The sequence below is a fragment of the Anguilla anguilla genome, chromosome 11, assembly GCF_013347855.1.
Source record: "Anguilla anguilla isolate fAngAng1 chromosome 11, fAngAng1.pri, whole genome shotgun sequence".
Lineage (NCBI taxonomy): Eukaryota > Metazoa > Chordata > Actinopteri > Anguilliformes > Anguillidae > Anguilla > Anguilla anguilla.
Window position 1 is genome coordinate 31,986,692 of NC_049211.1, and position 25,288 is coordinate 32,011,979.

At 41.2% G+C, this 25,288-nt stretch overlaps 1 protein-coding gene across 2 annotated transcripts in view; it reads right to left on the minus strand.

Moving 5' to 3' along the window:
- LOC118207248 (LHFPL tetraspan subfamily member 4 protein-like) overlaps nt 1-9,086 on the minus strand; it is a 39,386-nt gene extending 30,300 nt beyond the window's left edge. For both annotated transcript variants that reach the window (XM_035380635.1, XM_035380634.1), the window contains exon 1: nt 7,904-9,086. In XM_035380635.1, the coding sequence (XP_035236526.1) occupies nt 7,904-8,309 (406 nt within the window). In that variant the 5' untranslated portion in view covers nt 8,310-9,086. The remainder of the gene's footprint in view (nt 1-7,903) is intronic.
- Nucleotides 9,087-25,288: the final 16,202 nt, after the last annotated feature.

The following is a 25,288-nucleotide window of genomic DNA, read 5'->3' on the forward strand; positions in this document are numbered from 1 at the left end:
GCATCTGTTGAGCTGTACATAAAGTGTCTTCCTCTGACTCATGTCCAAACTTACAAATTATGGTGTGATAAGAAGCAGCTGCTTCATATGATATCCTGCATTGATAGCAGGGGTTGAGCTGAGCGTTGCAAGGTGAGAATGATTGGCTTTTCCAAACTGGGGAGTAAAAGAATAAAAGAAAAAAAGTTGCACACTGGTGGTACACACAGTTGCTGGGTAAATGTAGGTGAAGAACAGCTTCACTTATTTGTGATTAGTGAAGAATATCATGGCTTTACTTTTTGGTGATTAGTGATGAATGTGACAGCTTTAGTTTTTTTACTAATTAGTGGTAAATGTGACAGCTTTACTTGAGTGATTGGTGATGACTATCACAGACAGTCCAGTGCTTGACACTGTCATATGAAAAAAACAAAAAGGAAAATGATAGAAAAAAAACTCTCTCTGCTGCTATGGTATAGTTGTTTGTACAGGTACCACCCTCTTCTGAATATAGCCACGATTGTGTAAGAAAGGAGTTCCTGCAGACAGAAAATTTGAGTAGGAGGAACCTGGATGAATATCAGAAGACACAAAAAAATGAATCCATTTTTTCTTCCTTTCACATCTTCCTACCCTTATACCCTCATATCCTTTTACCTAGTGCATATCAAGAAGAAAAGAAGCCTTTTCTTTTCCAACCTTTGTGAGCTGCCAAAGGGGCAGAGGAACTGACAGAAGAGGAGAAAGGGAGTGAGGAAAAGAGGTTTGCACCGAGAAGACGGAAGCAACATACGGTGTGAAGATGAGGTTTGACGGCTAGCGTTGGCCCGGGGAATGTTGAATCATGGGAAGCGAGGGACCAGACTGGCTCCACTCGCTTGTGTTTGGACACGGCCCAAACCCCCACAGTAACAATTCTGGTTTTTAGTCCTCGAATTTACAAATCATCAGTGATGCTAACACCTGTACATAAACATGTTCTACAGTGAATCAATGAAGTGATTTGATGAGTGTGTATGTGAAAAGAGGGAGAGAACGACTGTGTATGTATGTGTATTAGTATTTTTGTATGAGTGTATGTGTGTGTGTGAGTGCAAGTCCGTGTATGAGTCTTTGCAGATTTTCAGCTTTTTTTCAGGTTTTTAAAAATACATTTTGGTTTCACCACAGTTTTTATACCTTGCCGCCCATTCCAGGGCACCATACTGTTTGGGACAAATGGCTTCACAGGTGTTTCTGATTAGCTGTCAGATATATTCAATTGCTTCCTTGGTGCAGGTTTAAAGCTGGGTGTATACTTAAGACAAAGACAAACTCAGCCGAAATGGGACCACATCTGAACACAGCACCTTGTAAAAATGTGTGTATGCTCATTGTGGCGTGTTCTCTTAGTGAAGTCTTCAGTGGACAGTAGTCTGACTGACAGATCCATGTCTACCTCCTGAAGAGTGGTTCTGATCTATTGGACAGGTGTTTGGGGGTTTTTCTTAATTATGGTGAGAATTCTTCAGTCATCAATTGTAGAAGTCTTCCTTGGCCTACCAGGTGCTTTGCGATCACTGAGCTCAGCAGTGCTCTCTTTTTCCTAAATGATGTTCCAAACATTTTTTCCTGTTTTTTTTTCTTCCTATTTCTCAGCCTCATAATGGCTTCCTTGACTTTCTCTGGTCAACTCTGTTCCTCTTGTTGACAAACACCAATAACAGACTCCAAAGGCAGTCATAAGCCTAGAATCAAGACTAGATACAGAAAGCTCTCATATACATGTACTAAGGAAGCAATTGAACACACCTATCTAATCAGAAACACATGTAAAACCATTTGTCCCAAACATTATGGTTCCATGTAATGTATATATGACACTGTATAAAAAAGTTCTGTAATTTCTACATGGTGAAACCAAAATGTATAAAAATACCCTTTAATAAAAACTGTGAATGTGCACTTGAACCACAATTGAATTGCTTGATTATGTATGGAGTGCCTTCCTGTATGATCAGATTCAGGATTGAATTCAATTTGTGTTTGTTCTCAGTGATTTCAAAATATATACAGCTCTTCTCTATTTTTTTTTCTCACAAGCTCAGTTTCATGAATTAATTTTTATGATTGCTGAATTCACACTAAACTGAAAACAATAATAATTGCATTTTAATCAAAAGCTCAAAGCTAAGGACGAAATGTTGATTGAATCTAGGCCTCAGCCCCCATGGAATTATCACTGTGCTACTTTGGTAACTCATAAATATTATTCTCAGTTATCAGATATAGCAATTATACAAGAAAAATTGAGATGTCGCTTCATTGTTTACAGATCAAGTTAAGTGCGCTTTAAAACACAGAACCCTGACTAACATATCGTATAACAAGTGTCGAGTTGAATACAACATCACTTCCTGTCCCCATTATAGCTTTAATTTCATGCTAAATGTGACAGTGCATAAAAACCGTTGCCTCTTGTGGGTCAGTCAGCCGATCGTTCTGGCATATGTGTGTCAAAACATCTGTCACTCAGCCACCGTGCATAGTTTTGAATGTGTGGAGAGGGAGCGAGGGATTGCATTTAAAGACATGCTCATGTAATACATTAAACACAACATGTGACACTAAATTTAACAATATTACAATGCATGAAACAAGCACATCTTCAGAACTGAATCCCTTTGAGTGATTTTACAACAAATTGTAAAAACTGAAATATGTTCTTGCTTTGGCAGATAGCGCCGGTGGGATGTACACTCATTAACTCTTTCTGTTCTGTGGTTGCTGTTTTTTGTTTTTATTGTATTTTATGTTGAATGCTGTAACCTCGTGGCTGGGAGATAAAAAAAAGATTTTTATAGATAATCAGATAAATAAAATATACAATAGAACATGAAACATCACATGTTAGTAACCATACCCTTAGTAGGTCATGGACCCCCTGAGTAGCCACTTTCCTTGTAAAGAAGATGTAAACCGCCCTCGTGTTCCATCCACAGACTTGAACCTCCTTGAAAATGAGTGCTTTCAATTGAAGAGGTCAGATTGAAGAATCTGAAGGGTTTTAAAAGATTTTGTATGGGGGGAATGGTCAGAGATTTTCTATTTTGTTCACTGGTCACATTAAAAACAATAGAAGACTTGGGAGTATTATCTTTGTGAAGATAGGGGATACAAAGTATAGAAAACAGTGGTGGCAAGAATGTTGACACCTATATTTTTATTTAAGTAAATTAGTACATACAAAACATTATTCTCTGAACAATTGTATTAGAATAAAATAATACATTTTTTAGCTTATAATATTTATAGTAATAAATAATAGCTTATTGCATGTGTGGTTTATTTATTGGCTCACTTTTATCAAGAGTGTCAATAACTTTGGAGGCCAATGTATTTGCATTTTTTTAAACATTTGTGTCTGTCATGTATTGCCTCACGTTGTGCTAATGTAGGCCACATTCCCTGAATAGGCATAAATAAATTTTACTCTTAGGTTTTTCTGAGTCTGTGTCTGCATGTGAATGGGCTAATGATCTCAATGGCCAGGGTAATGACTGCACCAAACGGGGTCTTACAGAGTCGTCGTGGCGACACCCCTGCTGGCTCGGATGTGACCTTTCTAGCAACGTGGGAGGCCGAGCTTGATAAGCTTTGCAGGGCGCTGATGAAAAGGTCAGGGATCCTGCGAAGATGACTTGGGGGTGCTTTCCAGAATAAAAGTCACACATAAGGAAGGGACACATTTAATAACCCTGTATGAGCCTGGAATGCCAGGAGAACTGCCTACAGCTAGTAGCCAAGTCAATTGTTTTTCTTTTTATTTTGCGTTTTTAGACATCATATACATTTTTGTTTAATTAATGAATTTGTGGCCCAATTTATTTGTTAGTGGAAAAACGAATTTATGACTCCGAGCACAAAAACTTCCTTTTCAGTGAGAGAACACTTGCATAACTTTGCCTCCCTTAACTCTGAATAAAGAACTCTAAGACATTGTCTCTGGTGCTGAAAAATCAGTCAGTAACTCTGAATAAAGAACTCTAAGACACTGTCTCAGGACCTGAAACATCCCTCTGTAAATCTGGCTAAGGAACACTCAGCCACTCTTTCCCTCACACTCCATTTCCTCACTCCTCAGAACTCTCCACCCAGTAGCTTGTACTGCCCAACTGGATGCAGAGGGAGAAAACCACCCCAACCCCCTCCCCCATTGCTGAGAGCAGGTCTGGACTTCCTGACTGCTGTTTAGTGATTATAGACTCATGAATTTCACTGTTGATGATGGATGGATCTGAGTTCTGATTATGGACTTGAAGGATATCTAGTGTGTAGATTACAGCCATTGAGAGAGAAACATATTAATTGGATAGGTAAGCATGTTACTAAGGTAATGAGTATTGGACTAGCGCGGTACTAGCATGGAGTTTCTTTACTGTTCAGTCATCATACAACTCAGAATGTTTTTCCTTTACTACTAGCCTGACCAGATGGGCTGTTTTCCCAGGACGTTTCTTCTTTTTGGGATCAAACATGTCCATCCATCTGGGATTTCTACATTTCTAACAACATCTGGTTAGGTTTTCTCATTCCATAGACCTAGCATGGAGCAAGCATTATGTTCATCACACCCACCTGCCTCTAGCCACACCTGCCTTTTTTAATTTAAATATATAGTCACCCTAGGGTTTACCCAGACATGATGCATGCTTTTAAATTACCATGTTGTCACCATCATTACTAGTGCTAGGATGGAGTGTGAGGAATACTTTATCATCCATTGACTAACACAAAACCACCCTAGAATATTGAGCACCATTGGATTTAACAATATTGCCAATCAGAAAGCACCCAGTACTAAGGTGTTGTCACCTTGATTATCAGCATTAGAGATAACAAAATTAAGATTGAAGAGCATGCTGTGATCTATTACTCCATTAAAGTGATTTATTCATTATGCATCAAGGTAAGTCCTACTGAGATAAAGTATCTTCTTCAAGGAAAGGCTGGGCAAGAGGTAGCAACATAGACCATTACATTGTATTAAATACACATTTACACCATGTCATGCAAATAAAATATGATAGAATTGAATATTTGCACTTCTAACAAAATATTTGCAACTTTTTTCTACACGCTTAAGTGAAATTGCAACATTTCCTTGTGTAACAAAGGAAATGAAGCATTAAGGTGATGACCGGGACCCAAATAAGAATGCAAAATGACTGGGGATGTGACACAGCCGATTAATTCAAAGCAATTCTCACCAGAATTAACAGACAGCAGCTAGTGTGCGTTCAGGCCACGATTCATTTGCACCTAGTCTAATCAGGGGCTTGTTCTGAGTGATTAGAAATCCACAAGGAGTGCTGGTGCAACTACGGGCAGATGCCAAGTGAACCACACGGTAGGTAGGCCGAAGGCCCGGAACATTCCCTACATAAGCAGGCTAATGCAAGTGACAACGCTGGTCTGTGCATTTGCAGTGCTTCGGTCCGGTAGCACATACTCCACGTGCATTCTTATGTCCCTGCGTACTGTAGGTAATCATCCCGATTCCTCAAGACAGTTGCGACAAAAACAGACTAAGGGGAAGAAAGCACATATTGAAGACAGCTTCAACCTGTTGTCACCTGCTATAGCGCCCCCCCTGGTGCAGCGCTTAACACTGCAGCTTGTGTTGAGCTAAGAATTTCAGGAGACACATTTTGGAAAGCGATGACAAATTAAATCTACTTTCATGTAGCTCCTAGCGTCTGCGTTCCTGTAATCATGTAGAGTATGTTTTGGGCTTAATTCATGCTTCATTGCCCTGTCCCATAGAGCATATGTAGGCGGACAACACCTTATTTTTTAAAAAAATTTTTTAAGGAAAACATAATTTTTGAACCATGATGCTCCCCTGCTCTTTTACCAAAAATAAATAACCAGGATACTCCCTTCACAAATTAAGATGGCGTCTAACATTGTGCCCAGCGGGAATGATCAAGTGCAGCACCATCAATTAATTCTGAACCCAGTGCATAATGTCTGATCATGTTTCCATTGCCATTGGTCAGTAATTTTGCCAATCACTTTCAGAAAAGCAAACAAGAGACCTCTTCAAAAGCACGATTGTGGGGGGGAAGGCGGCTGATTGATGAGAAATTAACATATTGAACAACTCCAGATGTGTTGGCAATTGTGTGCAGTTAACTTGAAAATAAAAATGTCTGGGGTACTATTCTGCCACCACCCACTGTGAAGAGTGTGTCAAGAGATTTGATTTACTTAGAGTGAAAACTCACTGTGGCCCACACAGTATCAGAAACAGCTTACTTGCCTACTACTGAGTATGTAAATTGCATACACTTGATGATTTTCATTTCATTTTAATTTCACAGGAAGTAAACCACAGGGCCATGTCCAAAGCAGTTTGCTCACCTATTATTAAGTATACAAGGTGCATACAAGTTTAATACAAGCAGTTGAGTACACAGTCATTAGGAGGCTGATTTGTACACGGCCCTGGTGTCAAACAATATGCAAAAACAAGGCATTGTTCCTGAGCAAAGTTGCCCATTTCGCACATATGAATGCGTGCCTGTGCCACTTGCCTTATGGGATTTTTAGCATGCACACTGCAGAATGTAATTCAGCAGATTTCACGCTGAATAGGCCTTTTTGTCTATAGATTCGTATACAGAACTGCAGAGCTCTGCTGTCCTGTAGGACTTTATTAGCATTTCACTTCTTGCAATTCGCCATGAATGATTAAGCCTGCGCCTAACTGTCGCTTCACCAGTAGCCTGTGATGGAGGTAGCATTCAATACTGCTGAAAATACAAGTCTAAGTTTGTGCTTACACTGTGTTGCGGTCTCTAACATTTGCCGATATGGCAAGAATTAATTGCCAAGTCTTTTACAGTGTGGCAAGCCAGATGGAACTTAAAACTCGCTGCCACTGTGGCCATCAGTCAGCCACTGATTGAAATGAACTTCTCAAACTGGTCAAAGGTCTAATTCCATATTCCTTTTAGGAACTGAGGCCCTGAACAAGCCACTCGGCAATGTTGCAGCAACAAGACTTTAAATTCCCAGTGATGCATTCTGGGTAGCTTCACAATTTTTGTGATGTAAAAAAGCAAATTCTTTTCATGCAGACTTGACAGATCCATTAATTGAAAATATATTATCAGGATGGGTGGCAGGGTAGCATTATGGAACTGGGACTAGGACTAAAAACTTAAGAAACTGGGACTAGGACTAAAAACTCAGATGTTGTGGGTTCCAGTTGCAGGTGTGGGGCACTGTTGTACCCTAGTGCAAGGTGCCTTTTGATTTATATCTAGGTGAAAAATATGTTTTTGTTTCTTTGGGTCAGTAATTGTTGAAAGCATCAATGAAAAAACAATTTACTGCACAGTTTTTTTAGGCAACTCGTTACTGATTCGAGTTTCCTTCTCTATCCGTTGTTGTTCGTCCCTGTAGGTCAATATGTACATTTAGAGCTAATGGTAATCATTGTATTTGCAGACAGTGTAAACTTATCATGAGCGTGTGGTTAATTTCTCAAAACACACTCATTCCACACGCAGCGAAGGAAGGAAAACATGCAGCGCAAAATTTGATGTTGCAGTTAAGATGATACAATGCCAACCGAGAAGAAAACGTAGCCTACGCACTTGTCATCTAAAATACAGATTAAAATACTCACATGACCGAATGTTATTATTAAAGGTTGCAATACGATTAAAAAGCAGCTTGATGTCTCTCAGCACATCATTAACTCTAAATTTAGTATGTGTAGAAACCAAAAACGAAAGTAACGTGTGTCAGTGGGTATGTGTGTCTGTGTGTGTGTGTGGTGGGGGGGGGGTCCTCTCCAGCAGCCGTTGGTCAAAATAAAATGAAGAACATATTTATAAACAATGCCACGACAGCTGTCGCTTTTGCTCACCACACAGCAGCTGCATCCAGGCGCACGTCTTGTAGACAGTGGAGGTGTTGCAGAAGAAGAAGAGTATGAAGCAGGCGATGCAGCCCAGGATCAGCACCATGGAGAGCAGCACGAAGAAGGTGGCCGCTTTGAAGGCGCTCGAGGGGATGGAACTGAAGTCGGCGAAGGTGCCCTGGCAGGTGAGCTCGCGGTTGGGGGATCCGTTCCCAACGCAGTAATGGAACAGGCCGAAGTAGCCGGCTTGCGGCGTGCTCACGCTGTCCCCGATCCAGTAGGGCTGAATAAACACCACCACGTTTATGATGGCGAAGCAAATGGTGAAAATAGCCCAAAGTACGCCAATGGCGCGCGAGTTCCGCATATAGTTGTCATGGTAAATCTTAGAAGCTTCTTGAGAGGGCAACATTTTTCACCCACCCCCTCCTCCCCCGGAACTCCCACTGGTCGCTTCCCTCGCTCTACTCGTATCTCCAAGCTTTCCTCCTTTGGTCGCCGAAGATCCGCTTGATTTTTGAAACTGTGGTTTTCAAAAATTGAATAGTATTCGTAAGCAAACTGTCCTGTTTGTAATCATTTGGCAGTCTCATTATTCCGACCCAATTTTCATTATTCCGCCAGGTTCACCATCGAGCGATCTTGCTGTAAATGCTTAAAGCCAATAATTCAAGAAACAAAATGCTTGATCAACAAAAATAAATAAAGTAGGCCTAGCGTCAGTTGATTTAATGTTGTTAGGCGAAAAAAAACACAATAAAGTTATTTTGCTTGCAAAGCTTAAAGACCAAACCATGCGATTTGACCTAAAACGAAGTCGACATTAAACACATTTTCCACAGCAAAACGGTCAGGACGCGTTTGTCTTCTAGTTTTAAGCACCTGTAAATGATGAATTTGTTTTGCCCCCCTTCGTAGCGAACGACGGAAATGATGAATTTGCTGTGTTGTCGGATTTCCGTGATGAATCTTCAACTTGAAAACCGGGATCTAACACACTATACAGACATCTGGAGGAGGCTTACGAGCAGAATGGCTTGTGATATCATGGTATTATGTTTTTAATAACGGAAATGATCTCTCCGGTGAATTAAGACAGTCCTCGGTCTCGTTCTGCAAGCCATTGCTCCCGCGACTCCATGACACACACTCTCTCTCTCTCTCTCTCACACACACACACACACACACACACAAACGCGCGCGCGCATCATATGACTCTCAATCCGAGCGTTCACTGGGGCCATTCATTCCACCGTATGCACTCTTTATGTGTAGTAGGCTGTTCCAAGAATATTATGACATTAACCCAATTGTCACATGTATGTGGGACTGAATTTAAACTGAGTCTTTTTAAAAATAATAATTTGACTATAAATCGATATATTTTGGTCATAAATGCATGAGGTGTTTTAGAGAAAGCCTGGAGGGGCGTAGGCTACTGCATAAAAAAACCCGACTGTTCTCAATATGTAGTGTAGAGTACCCCTTCATTCTTCTGTGCAAAGAAATGCGACCGACGTAGGTCACTAACAGAGAATATGTTAGTGTGTCAAGCACGTGATGCAGGATAAGTGCCGGAAGGGTGATTGTGCAAGCGAAAGGATTGCGATGCTCAACCATCCGCTCTACAGGTAGCCTTTCCTATGTCTCACTACGCACCGTTCAGGAGACCCCTTATTCATCCTATTGTAACCGCAATGTGTTTTGGCAGGAGATTGTGGAGTTTCTTCCTCCAATATGTAAAGCTTGATAACCGACGCCTTTATCGATGTATTTATCCGTATTTATTTACAGACGTTGACATAGTTTTGTCTCTGTATGTGCCGTGCCCTGTTTCAAATGGCGCCTTTGTGATGTAGCGTAAGGCTAAAATGAAATTCCTTTTTTTCCCCACATAATTTGCATTTCAATTAAAGAGCACGTGACAGATTAAAAAAAGAAAGGCAAAACAAGGGCTTAATGCCAAACGGAGGATAAAAGGAAGCACTTCACATCACGCTTTTTCAATTTAGCTCAAAGGATACAAAACAAGCTTGTCTAACATTTGACAGTCAAGCTGACAGTAGTATTGGGAATGGTGAGAATGGGAAAGCTGAAATTAGGCGATCTGAGTTTTCCAGGATTAAGCTTGCTGATTGTGCGCAGTTGTATACATTTGCACACTCTGATATTCGCTGGAAGTATTGCTTTTCCGTCTGAAATTCACTGGTACTACTACTACTAATTAATAATAATAATAATAATAATAATAATAATAATAATAATAATAAAAATAATAAATATAGCTGCTAGCAGCTAGGGTTAGCTGTAGCAAATTGAGGGTATATTGTCATGGCCTGCAAACCGAAACCAAATACCATACATACCAATTCTGGTGCGTATTGGATATACATCTGTAATAATTATTTGAAAATTGCACTTTTGAAGCAGTGTTGTGGCGCCACCTAGGATGGTAGTGGCACAAAATCCAATAGACATGACCTACATGGATCCTTCTTCAATTAGTACATTGCACAGAATTTTAATAGAGGTTGGAATTAAAGGAGGTGTGGTCACATATTTTGCACAATGCACATTCATGTTTAATTCTCTTTTAGAATTTTGACTGAGCGGGCTGGGCATGCTTCTCTGGACTGTTGCAGGGGAGCTCACTGACTGTTCCTTCACATTTCATACAATTTGGGCTCATGGAACGACTGCAGATTAGTATTTACAAAAAGCTCCCCCTATAGGCCATATTGTAAATAAAATCGCTGATAGAAAATCGTGTGTGGCGGACATTATTTGTCCAGGATGAGAAGTTGTACAATAAATTTGGTGCATGCATGTGAAACAGGATGGCTTCAATAATTTTTTTCAGGGTTGCATGGGTGTCATAATAAATTTGCAGACATGCAATGCGAATTGTGTGTTTTTGAGCATGGGAAAGGGGTGAAAGGGTAGAAGAAGAAGAAGAATAAGAAGAATCCTATCAAAAACACCCTTGGTGCTTGGCCCCCTAATAGTAATCCTGGCAAAAACAATATGGGATCTATGTGCCCTTGGTGCTTGGCCCCCTTATAATGACAATGAGGATGATGGCTCCCTTTGGCATTGCATACATAGTTTTTCTTTGGTTTGTTTATTTCAATATGCCATTACAAATCCGATTTACAGATATATACATAGTAGCACTGTGCTAAATAAAAATTATGAGTCAAAATGATGTGAGTTGGAAACATGCCGGAAGTGTATTCCAAAGCTCAGGAGTAAAAACAGCTGCTGGTTCCGCTTGGCTGCTTATGGGGGGGGGGGCGGGGTGGTGGGGGGGTGGTTCGTGCCAAAATCTTTCCATATGCCTTTTACAATGTGATTAGGTTTTGGCACTAACCACCTCCCATATTTTTTAATGTTTACTGTTTGCACTTTGCACATCTATTATTAAGGCTGTGATGTTTTTATACTACCGGATGAATGCCGATTACGTTTTAATGTTGTAAAGCCAAAGGCAAGGTTTCATTTCTGTTTGGTATTTCCCATGAGACCTTTCTTGCTCTGACCCCATTACCTGATTGGTATTTCCCATGAGTCTTTTCTTGCTCTGACCCCATTACCTGACTGCTCTTTTGTTGCTACTTTACAGTGCCCATGATTACAGCTGGGTGTTTGTCGGAAGCCTCGCTTGCTGTTCATTCCTTTATCTGATTTCCCCCATTTTTTGTGCTTTCCAAAATTTTGCAGCAGCATAGAATATTCATTTTCAACCTTTATGTAGCATACAGAGTATTTTGTACAGGCCTAAGGCAAGGCTGCACAACTCTGGTTCTGGAGGGCCCATTCTGCCTGCTGGTATTTGTTCCATTCGGTCATCTTGGTTTTGGTTTTTTGACAGCTCTTAACTACGCTGGTTCACTCCTGTACTTGAGCGCAGTAAAAATTTTAGGATTCACTTGCAGTCTGTGGGATTAAAAAAAGTGCGACAATGTATAAAGATCCTGGAATGTGCTGGGATCCAGATTCCTGTCCTTGTCAGTTGTTGCAATCAGGTGTTTGACGGCCCCGGTCAGCAGTGTTGATGCCGAGTGCTCCTTCCCCCTTCACGGTAACATTGCCAGTTACAAGAGCTGCTCCATCAAAGACTCAAACCTTGTAATAGCCTACAGCATGTTGTACCAAAACAAGCTTCAATAAAATAAAAATGGGCATACATTAACCCTGTTACTATTATTTTATTAATGCAATTTGAGCATGTTATATTTCTACAATGTTCAGTTAAATTAAAAGCAAAAATGCATGCTTTTTCAGTCAGTGATGGACCGAAGGGATTAAATGCACCATGCACTACCATATGTAAAATATATTACACTGTGATGTGTGTGTTTCTGTGCATGCATTTGTGTGTTCGCGTGTGAGTGTCTGCGTCTGTGTATGCATGCACATGTGCAATTGCTTAAGCACATTTGCATGTTCTTTTGTACTCAATTTAGGATAGATTGCTGGGGCTTTGCTGCAGCCGTAGTAGGTTTATCACAATAACATTTATCTTGGGAATGATTTCATCACTTGCAAGTGCACTTGCACTGCTGAGGGTTGCCACTTACTAGAACTGACAATATTTCTCATCTGTTTCATTAAATTCAGTGGCTCATGAACAGTTTGCTGTATCATCACTGGTGCATTCTTCAGTGTCACAAACTCTTTTCACAATGGAGTCACTGGGTAATGTTGGTTGCGTTCATTTAGAAACTTGGTCGCTTTTCATAACACCACAGTATAACAGTGACACCTGCTGTTTAGGAATGAAACGGCAGATTCTGCTAATTTTTTGCTGTGCGTGGCTACGTCAGCAAAGACGTTCTGTTCAAATGGTTGAATGATTCTGAGATTAATGCCCTGTATTTAATCACAAATTGTTTTTTATAGCCCTATCTAAAATACGCCACCTGGATTAATACTCAGTTCTAATTGGCTTACTGCTGTACTGTTTCTGTATCAGGGAAACTGCCTGATCTCCATTTGTAATAACTGGTAAAATCACAAGCGTTACAAAGTGTAATGACATTATTCCATTTACCAAAATTCCATTGTTCATACAGGAAATAATTAGCTCAGAAACAAAACAAAACCTCATCAGGAATGATTACATTACTGTTTACTTTTATTTTATTTTTGGCGTGGTCCGGACAGAGGCTTAACATGATACCCAGATGCTTATGACAGGAAGCTTTGTTGTATCTGTTCCACCGTGTCAAAAACAAGTATCAATGTAAGCAAGCATTTAATGACCTTAGTTGGCTAACTGGTTAGCTGCAGTGTGTTATAATAAAGGCAGAGGTGTCAGTGAGCCATGAGTACAAGCTAAGTACTCCAGGGAACCTGCTTCCCAACTCTGAGCTTGTGCATGGATGGGTCCCAAAATCTGGTTTACACCAGAACCATGGAACTCATCCACACACTGGAACAGCTACATAACAGATGACAGACTGCAGGACCAAGCCATGTACTGGGAAAGTGTATTCTTACATTCTTAAACACCAGGTCAGGTGTAGAGAGAAGAGGGAGATGAACGTGGACTTGAAGCACTTCCTGCATGTTCCGGGTTTTCAGGACGCTGTCATAAGACCGCCAATCTTTTGTAATTTCACTCGGCTGTACTCTGCTGGGAAAGCACATGCTCAAAACGTTGATTCAAATGGAATAAAACATTAAGTGGACCCTTTGAATTGGCTGACTTTGTTGGGGACTGATGGACTTTAAGTACAGCCACAGATGGAGTTACTGTACTATGCTTGTGAATTTTAATGTTGCTCATCAGTAGAGTCACCGGTCTGAAAATATCCATGAAGAATACATTCACTACTGTGGTTCTTATGAAGACTCCTGCTCTGCTTTAAGACCCACAGCAGTTTGAGTTTGAATGCTATTTTGTTTGGCAAAACCAGGGGGCAGTGTTTCACAAGAAGTATATACAGTGAGCTCCATAATGTTTGTGAGAAACATATATTTTTTGTCATTTGTCTCTGTACTCCATGCTTTTAGATTTGTAATCAAACAATCCACACGTGGTTAATGTTCAGATTCTCTTTAAATAAAGTGAATAATGTACACAATTTGGTTTCACAATGTAGAAATTACAACACTTTTTATACATCACCGCCATTTCAGGGCACAATAATGTTTGTGACACATGGATTCACAAGTTTTCCTGATTAGTTGGGAGTGTTCAACTGCTTCCTTAGTGTAGGTATAAGAGAGCCTCCAGAATCTAGCCCTGATAGGCTTTTGATTGCCTTCGGAGTTCATCATTGGCATTTGTCAACAGCAGGATCAGAGGTTTCCCAATGAAGGTCAAGGAAGCCATTATGAGGCTGCAAAATAATAATAAGAAAAAACAGTCAGAGATATAGGCCAAACCTTAGGCTTACCAAAATGAATAGTCTGAAACATCATTAAGAGGAAAGAGAGCACCGGTGAGCTCAGTAATCACCAAAAGCTTAGTAGGCCAAGGAGGACCTGTACAGTTCATGACTGTCCTTACCATAATGAAGAAAAAAAACCCAAACTCCTGTTCAGCAAATCAGAATTACCTTTAATAGGCAAGGCAATGCTGCAAGATGCAAACCACTAGTTAGCCAAACAAAAAAAAAATGGCCAGGTGACAGTTTGCTAAGAAGTGCCTAAAAGTTCTGTAAAAAGGTCTCTGTACTCCACGACATTAGATATGAAATAAAACAGTGAATATGATGTTAAAGAGGAGACTGTCAGATTTAATCTGAGGGCATTTACATCCATATCAGGTAATCCATGTGGGAATTACAGCCTTTTTCATACATAGTACAGGTTAATACTCCTCACTCCATTACACCATTACCACCAGCTTGTACCATAGACACGAGGCTATCCATGGATACATCCTGCCTTGTGTCTACAGTACAGGCTGCTGGCAGTGATGTAATGGTGTGGGGAGTATTAACCCATGCTATGTATAACAAGGGCTGTACCGTAGACACAAGGAAGGATGTATTCATGCTGTTTACAACAAAATTGTTGCAGAAGAAATTGAGAACTATCATGCCAGGCAATGGTTTTTTTAATCTTCAACCATCCTGTTTTTGTGATAATGTGCCCACTGTTGTCAGATTACCTTGCTCTTAGCTGACAAGGAGGGGTAGTCGTCTTCTGCTGCTGTAGCCCATCTGCTTCACGGTCCAATGCGTTGTGCATTGAATGATGCCCTTCTGCACACCGCCATTGTAAACAGCTGTTATTTCAGCATTAGTGGCTTTTCTGTTAGCTTGAATGAGTCAGCCCATTATCCTGTGACCTTTCTCATTAATAAGCCGTTTTTACCCACAGATCTGTTGCTCACTGGATTTTTTTGTTCATCGCACCCTTCTCTGTAAACTTTAGAGATTGTAGTGTGTGAAAATCCCAGAAGGGCTACTGTTTATGAAATACAGGAACCACCATGTCCGGCACCAACAATCACACCGCAGTCAAGGTCATCTAGATCACGTGTCTTGTGACATTCTGTTTGGTAAAACCACAGCAGAGACTCTTCATCATGTCTCCATGCTTTATATATTGAGTTGCAGCCATGATTCGCTGTTTGGAGGAGCAAGCTATTTGCATTAACAGACAGGTATACATAAGAAGTTTGTATTTTGTAATTTTTTTTGCACTGATAGTATTGCACATATAACATTGTTTTATATTTATATTTCATATGGATGTTTTTCCTTTTAGATTTTTTCGTTACTTTGTTTTTGTGGCCCATTTTTAAAAAGCGTATGGTGTCTGTGAGCAGTTCAAGGTCGGCTTGTGACAGCTGTGGAGATGGGGAGGTTCTGTGTTTCGGCTGTTTGCTGGGCACAGAACACAGACCCCCCCACCCCCACCCCAGCGTCTCCTGAATGTTTAATGCAGAATATTTTTAGCCAGCGGTATTCAAATTAATTACGCAGACTAAGATTTCATGGTGCCAGTTTTGTTATGATCCAAAAAGCTATTATGCTTTTTAAATTTTTATTTAAACTTACTAAGGAGACCTCTCTCTCTCTCTCTTGCGCACACACACATCTTACCCAAGTAAGCACACACACATACACCCTAGGCATGCAAGCATGCATGCATGTATGCACCCAACCCAAGCAAGCATGTATAGGCACGCACACACCTATGCACATACGCATGGACACACACACAAACACACACTTAGACACGTGCATACATACACATTCACAAACATACACATGGCATCTGAAAGCCCACAAAGTAATGAATGTGTACAGACACAGACTGTGTGTATGGTACATTCAATAGTTTTGAGCTTGGTGTTGGGGTTGGTGGTTCTAAAGAGTGTAATCCCCTCATCTGTAATGTGTTACACTGGTGTGTTCAGTCAACATTAAAAACTCCCCCTCGGGGCTGCTGGGTAGCTCACTAGGTAAAAGCACCGCTTGCGGTGCATGAGGGAGCAGCATGGTCTCAGATGGAATCTGACCCGTGCCACTGCCAACTGACCAGCAGCCCTGCAGAGGGAGCACACAGTTTGCTTTAGGGGAAGTCGGTGGGGATAGCAGTGTTCATTTCTCAAGCAACCCCTGTTGGCCAACCAGACACCCAGGGCTTGCTCTCTGCACGCGCATATGACTGGGTCTCCTCCTGCCCTGCGTGTGTCCGGCTTGTGGCTTTGGTGTGAAAAGGAGCAGCTGGCTGAAACCACATTATTTGGAGGAGAACTGTGACTCTTCACTCTCCTGAGCTGGCAGCAGGGGACATATATGAGCATGCTTGTACATAGTTTGCGAATTGGATTCCAAATTCATGTGGAAATGGAGATGCCAAATTTTTTAAAAATTGTTTAAGCAATTTGAGAACCTCTAACAACCATGCAGGGGGTGTGCATCTCAGCTTAAATCCACCAGACCCAATTAAAGGCAGTGCAGCTGCTGCTCATTAGGATATGCCATTATGGCTCTAGTTCAGTTGAGTTCAAAGGTCTCATGGTCTAAATCCCAACTAAGATAATTACAGTAGACCTTTAATATCCTGTGTTTTGTTTCCAGTGAAACTCAGTCACAACAAAGGTTGTCAAACAATGCTAGCCATATGTGAGAGGTGGGGCGGCAGAGCAGTCCCAATGATGCACATACAATTCTGAAGATTTTTCAATACAGATTTTATGTCACACTTGAGATGTGTTATTGGCATTACTTTGAATAGATATTTGGTGGTGGACGTGAAGTCGATACATCCCTCTATGATGATTTATGGATATTTTAACTATTTTAATCCCCTTTACAGTGCCTTTAAATTGGGGGTGAATACAGATTACAGAGGTGGCGTGTGTGGGTTTTTGAAACCTGCATCTTTCTGGTTAAGGCAGGGGTGTGAAATTCCAGTCTTGGAGGATTGTATCGCCTGCAGGTTAAAGTCCAGTCCTGGAGGGCCTCAGTGTCTACAGGCTTAACTCCAGTTCTGGAGGGCCGCAGTGTCTGCAGTCTTCACTCCAGTCCAGAAGGGCCACAGTGTCTGCAGGCTTAACTCCAGTCCTGGAGGGCTGCAGTGTCTGAGGTTTAACTCCAGTCCTGCAGGGCTGCAGAGTCTGCAGGTTTAACTCCAGTCCTTGAGGGCTGGGGTGTCTGCAGATGTACTTCCAATCCTAGTGGGCCGGAGTGCAGTTTGTTTGTGGTTTCCTTTCAATCAGAAGCCAATTAAGGCTTTGGGAACAAGGAGTGTGGATTCTTTAGATAAACAATGAATCTTGAATCACTGGTGCTGAAATTCACTAAAAAACTCACAGGCATTTTAGACCTCTTAGATTTCTGCTCTAGAAGCCAAGTGTACTTTCTTAGTAGCCAGTTGTAATTTTGAGTTTGCAGCTTCATTAAATAACTGTTTGTGGTTATTTTATGCTTTGTGTTACTTAGTTTATTGCGCATTTCTTTAGGGGGAACTTATATTATTTTGTAATTTGACATACTTATTGCAGACTCAGTTTCTGTTTTGCTAATTAGTTGGCTGTGTTTCCATGGCAGTTTGCTTATTGCTTCCATAGCAGTACAGCAGCAGCCTGTCCTGATGATGACTCACTCAGACTAAGTGAAGGGATTCTGCAGTATGACATGTAATTGGCCTTAACATCGCCCAGAAATGGAAAGGTTTAACTCGCCAGGGTCTCTCCGAGCACCGCCATTGGTTTATCGGGCACCGCCAACTCCATCTCTTGAAATGCACATTAAGTCCTTTTGTCCAACTTGTGTCTGCAGAAGACTTGCCAACGGCAACGTAATAAAATGTCTGACATCACATGCTTCGGAGGAGAACACATGCTTGTCTGCACTCTCCCGAATCGATAACGAAGGTTGCGATGAACATCGCAGCGCAAGAAGGATTGGGTGCCGGTGCCTTAACCTGGAGAGAAAAAGGGGAAAGAGATTAAAAGAGGAAAAAGGTGCTTTCTCCTGTCTCACATTAACACCTTTATTCTATGAGCAGGGCTTCAAAATACTGAGCCACCATAATGTCAGTCTATAGACATTGTGGTTACTGAGCCAAAATCAATACCATGAAATAGGGTTGCCAAAATTTGCAAATAAATAATTGTAAAGAAGCTAGAGCAAACAATGGTGTCCTTCAGGTCATGTGCATCATTACTATCAGTTGTGATCCCTGTGGTAACAATGCATGCAACCCAAAGCCCACAAATGTGTCTTGTGTGTTCACAGGTTACTGGCTCAAGATATGACACAATACATCCTACCATACATCCTACTATGCCTCTTCTGCAACTGTACTTTCAACCAGATTGCCATGCAGTGAATACACAATGTAGATCATGGTTGGGGATGCACTTTGGAGGTGCTTGTCTTATAGTATTGATTGGCCTATAGACTGTTTTACAGATTAACTACACAGGCATTTTTTAATCCAAAATCAACGACTGTCTTTCATCATGTTCACAGGATCACATCACAAAGTCATGCATTACCCTCAGAGAAATCACCTGGAAGACATTAGGACTGGGCTTTGCCTGCTTGGCCCAGCATGATGCCTTCAGTAAGGCAGTTGGTCATATCGAAGTCTGCCACAATGGAGAGGTTTTGAAACCAAAGCCAGATCCTGGGGATGAAGACCTACATGCACCAGCTCTACCAGGTGAAGGACTGCACTTCCTAGAGAGGAGTTGGGTACAGATGTGAGACAGACTTTGTGCTTGAGTACCTTCTCCTGCTAACCAAGCTGCGCACATGATGAAGTATGATTACATAATGTATAACTGCAGTTAGGTCTACTGCGGTTAGTACTGTATTAATGTAAATATGGAAATATAGTTTGAAAGTGCGAAAAACTGGTTAAAGTTTGTTATTTTATGTTAAGAGATTTCTTTTTACTCAGTTTGGTGCCGATGCATTACACTTTAAATATATTTTAATTCTATAAACCTGTGTGGTCCATAATTGTTTCTATGTGCAATTTAAAATATATGCATACGCTTGTCATTTATATCAGACAGCAAAAGACTGACATTTAATAAAAGTAAATAAAAGTAATTTAAATTTCAAATTAAAATTTAAACACGTAACCATGTAGGCCAAAAAAGTGGCACTAGTTTACACAATTTAATTGTCATTTTAATATTTAATTACAATATGATAATTAAATACAATATAGTATGGTAATTATTTTAATGACAAAAAAAGAGCCAGGCAATAAGAACAGTGGCTGATACATTACAAAATGTACCTGCTACTTTCACTACTACACCAGCCAAATTTTTTAATTAAAAAAAAAAAAGATTTTTAAAAATAGAACAGTACCTTCAAATGCCATGGGAGATCATTTGTACAAACTTACCAGCCACAGTCCAAATCTTCCTGCATTTAGCTGGTGCCTAGTATTCATTTTAAACAATGGTACGCTTATAAATATACTTATGTTTTGTCTGAGAAAACATTCAACAAGGTCTCTGGGCAGTTTTTATGGGCAGTTTGCTCTGCTCTTTCTTCCTGTCCCCCTGCTTTCTCCTGTATTCTCTTCTCCTGCTTCGCACTCTCTTCCCTGAGAAACAGCAGCTCTCCGTTTCTCCTCTTTTGAGTGAGCATTTCCCCTTATCAGATTTCTGCTGGGCTCCAGAGAGCAGTGCTCCTGGCTAAGCTTCTGGGGACTGGCTGAGTGCTGTGCTGGTCCTGCTGCAGGCGTCTAACACCCTGCCTGTTGGCTATGCTGGAGGCTGAGAAGCCCTCTGGCCCACCTGATGTAAAAAGGTTGACGGGAGTAACAGAAGCCTTCTCTCCTATTGGCTCATCTGTCCCTGCCCTTGAAACCTTTTTTTATTTTTAAACTCCTATCAAATAGATCAGAATAAAACAGGATGATTAAAAAACTTAATGCACATCATATTATCAGAACTCTGTGATATGCTTTGTAATGTATAGCAGTGGCTCCCAAACTTTTAAAACCCAAGGCACCTCCGTAAATAATTTACATTTCCACGGCATCCCTAAAATGAAACATGCGGATTGCAATACCTTATTCACATTTTTTCCTCCAAGGAGTCTTCCGCTTTTTATATTTGTTAATAATTTCCATAAATGAAACCTCTTTGCCTCCACAAATGTTCAAGACTAACTTCTTTTCTCATTTTATTCACTGATTGAATAAACGTTTCGACATCAGGGGAAAAAAATGTGACACCTCCACAGTTTTGGCAAAGGAAAAAAAAATCATTATTTTCCTGCAGTGAGTGCAGCTGTTGATACTCCCCAATTTCTGATGCTATTACAGAAGATCTCATTCTCCTGAAGTTTCTCCTCATTGTTTTCAACCTGCTCCATGACTGAGTCAGTACTACAGCCAGTCTTCATCACCGTCTCTGGTGTCAGTATTTCCTACAGTTAGCTGTATCATTACTGGTGTAGGCACCACCAGGCCTAGTCCAGCCTCGGCACAGCTGGCACCTTACCATACCAAGTATATAGCACAGTGTCACACAACGCTGTGACACCCCTGGGAGGGAGATGGGGCAGTTCTGGGAGGGGACCGTCTGGAGAGAGACAGAGCGCATCCACACCAACACAAAAGTCGCTTCTCCAGCGGACCGAATGTTCTCACACAGCTTACGGCCTCCTTTGAACTACCCTGCACCTCATCTGCCTTCTTCTTTACCCCACCAATCGCCCCAGTCCTGCCCTATACCTCACCTGCCTTCTCCTTGGCCCCACCAGTCTCCCCCGATCCATCTCCTAATTCTTCTGCCTGTCATTAGCCCCAGCAGTTTCCCCAGGTCTACTCTGTGATCCACCTGACTGCTCCACAGAAGGCCTAGTCTCTCTGTTTTATGTGTGGACAAACCACCACATGTTCCCTGTATCCCCACACTCAAAGCACTTCATTCTACCTGAGCTAGCATAGTCCATATAGTGCCCATCTCTGTGTTTCACATGAAGTGTAGGTGACTCTACAACTATGAAAGCTTGCCTCTGAAGAGACTGCACATGATTGAGTTTGGGATCTTTACACCCAAATTCGACAGTTTTAAGATTGCTGGCAGACTTCCCAAAATGCTGAAACTTGCGCTGCAGCAGATCATTGTGAATAACACTGACACTGTGACCTGGGCAGATGGTACAGCCATCAGGGAAACATTAACAAAACTATTGTCAAGAAAAACACTACTTGCAATCAGGTGATTAGCAACATACTCTTCCCTGACAAGTACATAAAATTAATTCATTCAAAAGTCATGAAATGTTTTTATGTCCAACTTCCTCCACTGTGAAACTTAGCACGTCCTCACTCCATGGTGAATAGAAAGGGACCTCTTTCTTCCCACAGTGGAAGATGTCATCCCAGGTCACGACTATCACCAGTTAACCGTGTTTAATTAAGGATTCACTCAGTGTGGGACACCTCTTACATACCTGTTACCTTATTATACTGCACAAACAGGGAAAAGGGTAATATACTGCAGAAAAAGTCATGCACTCACATACCCAACTCTCAGCATGCTAAGAGAGAGATAATAAATATATAAGGTACCTGAGACATGAGAATGAGGTTCTGAAAGTCCAGCTCACAACAGTGATGGAGGACATGATGCAAAGAGAGAGAGTGGGGAATACAGGAAGTGAAGGGATCAACTCCAGCTCTACCCACAGACATAGCCCCACCCACAGCCCTGCCCAATCAACACCCCACCCACAGCCAACACACTGCCCACAGCCCTGCCCAATTAACACCCCACCCACAGCCAACACACCACCCACAGCCCTGCCCAATCAACACCCCACCCACAGCCAACACACCGCCCACAGTCCCACCCACAGACAAGGCCTCACCCACAGACACAGCCTAGCCAACGGCCACAACCCTGCCGAGAGCCACAGCCCCACTCACAGCCACCCCACTGCCCAGACCCTCTAAAATCTCCTAACCCCGCCTCAGGTAACAACGCACCAGTGCTTCTGCAGATGGACTCTGCCGGGAAGTTCACTGACCCCAGAATGTTGATCCCTGGCCAGGCAGTGGGCACAATCAGATACAGCAAAACAACACGGGTCCTACAAATCCTAGACCAAGGCATATTAGAGAGCCACCACTGCATTGTTATGGGTCCCAAGGCCCTGAGCTCCCTACAGCACAACACCACCAGTGCAGTGAGGAAAGGAGCAGTGAATGCTGCACAGAAGCATCCAAATGCTAGGGGAGTTATCCCCACTCTGCTATGCAGACACCTTCCCACACGTCATTCACAGCATTACTGCTGAGACTGCCAGGGGCTGTACAACCATCCCCAATGTCCACCCGGCCCACCACCCCAATCCCAGACCCTAGGACCTGCACGATGGCCTACATCTGGACCGAGAGGCCTTTGCAAAGACTCCCCGGACACCAGCTCGCCCACGCAGCACCATCTGGTCCCCCACCGCCTCCACCGCCCCCACGACGTTCCACCGGACCACCCCCCTCCAGACCCACACTCTCACCAATAGCAGCACAATTATGCTACAGCTCTGACCAGATGACCCCCTCCACCACCCACTGACCTCAGAGCCAATATAAAGATAAAGCAGCTACACAGCTACCTCTGCTCAAGACTGCTATACAATAAAATGTTTGCCTTAAAAGTTTTGCAAAAACCAGAAAGGGTTTTAAATAACAACACACTGTAATTATATTCAAAAATAATTATTAGCTTTATTATTGCTTTGAATTCCATTTAAGATTTTTATGAGCTCAATCATGGTTTGCTCATGGAACATGGGCTGAAGGGTACAGACCCTGACTTCCTTAGAAATGTGCAAAATATTGACTTTTCAGTATTATTAGAGACATGTTGCCCTGAAGACATTCCTGCTCACTGTGCCTCAGGCAATAATGACAATATATTGCTTTCTATAAAAAAAGAACAGAACAAGGCATGGTAGAGACTCCGGGGGAATGCTGGTTTGGTACAGAGGGGAACTGTCACAGTTATTACAAAAGGGAAAACACATATATGGCTCAAAGTGGATTAAAAAACAAACAACAAAAAAAAAAAACATTGGAGATAAGGAAATGCGTGTATAGATTGCTTACAAACCTCCATTAGAATCCCTGTATTTTGAGGAGGAATTATTTGAACTCCCTACAGAGACTAACCATTTTCAGGCCCAGGGAAATGTGTTTCTCTGTGGTAATTTTAATGCCGGAACAGGGACTGAACCTGATTCTCTTGACACAGGGGGAAACAGCCACATATTTGCCCTATACACCACACTAACAGTCATTAAAAGAAACAACCCAGATACCATAGTTGATCAGAATGGTAGAGAGTGAGTGCATCTCTGCCGAGCCATAGGCCTGAACATTCTTAATGGTAGGGTCAGAGGGGACTCTTTAGAGATACTTACGTATTGTTCAGCTCGTGAGACAAGTGTAGTTGATTATGCAATCACTGACATGGATGGTTTCCTACTATATCAGTGCATTTGCTGTCAGGCAGCAAACCTCCCTTTCAGCCACTAATCAAATTGATGTTTCTGAAACAAATTGGGCAAACCAGAAACACTCAGACATAGCATTGTAAGTAGTTGCACTTAATTATATGAAACACTCATATGAGCTCCAGACAAGACAGGTGAATTTATAAATGCAACTTGTTCAACTGAAATAACTATATACATATTCATTGTCATTTTCATTAACAAGTTAGCTCATTAAGCAGATGTAAAGCTGGCTGCTGTGTGTATGATTTTCAGGACAGCTGCAATAAAAACTAACATGCCAAAAATAACATTTAAAAAGAAACCAAAACTTGAAGAAAAATGGTTTGACATGGACTGTGGAAACATATGAGAAGTTCATTACCGTAGGTCTTTATCAACAGAAAAAAATAATCAACCCAACAACCAAGCTTTACGTCTTACATATTGTGTAACTCACAAAACAAACAAACCTGGAAACAGAAATGACATACGTACATGTACAAAACACTGAATGAAATTTAAGAATTAATTCTGGGAAATGTGGAATACATTTAGCATAACAATACCACAATACCCGCCACACAAAATTTCTAAAATATATTCTTAAAATATGTATGGAAGAAACCCCACAAAACAAGGCAAAATTCAACCAAAATTTCATTCTAGATAAACAGAATATTCTAGAATCTGCAAATCCAATCACAATCCAAGACTTAACTAATCTAAACTAGGCTATAGTCTGTAAAAACTAGAAAAGCTAGTGAACCTGACAGCAACAGGACTGAGATGCTCAAAAACAATGCCCCTGAGCTGGAAAAGACTGTGCTTGAATTACTCAGCCTTGTACCAGCTACTTTCCTGACACCTGGAACCAAGGGTGTATATCCCCAATCTACAAAAATGGAGAAATAGTGAAAATAAAAATAACGTGTGATGCTTTTAGAATTTTTTTTCATAAAAATAAAGTGCTGCATCTGGCTATATAAAACAAAGCATACTAACATTTTTTCTTCTGTGACCACGTGTTCGCATAGAAGCCGAAAGGTCATACCACCCAATAGAAGAGTGTTAATGTTTATTTTTACCATGCCCAGAAGCTTTTTTTTTTTTTTTTTTTTGCTTGAATATTTGGTATAGTAGCCTAGTAGCCAAACATTTGCACGTTACACATTACGGTTCTTGTTCCTAATAATAATAAACTCAAATTTATTATTAGTGCATTTTCGTTTAGCATTATTTTAGTACAGTTACAAAAAGCTAGAGTTTACTTTTCATATAAGACTTGGAAAATCAAATACCGGTCGTATACCGTCAGTACTTTTAGTATCAGAAAATTAGACAGGCTGTTAGCATACCAAACAATGAGTATATGTTACCCTTGAACCTGCATAAAACAAATTTAGTAATCATGACAGACTTTAATCCCATTGACCACGAAACC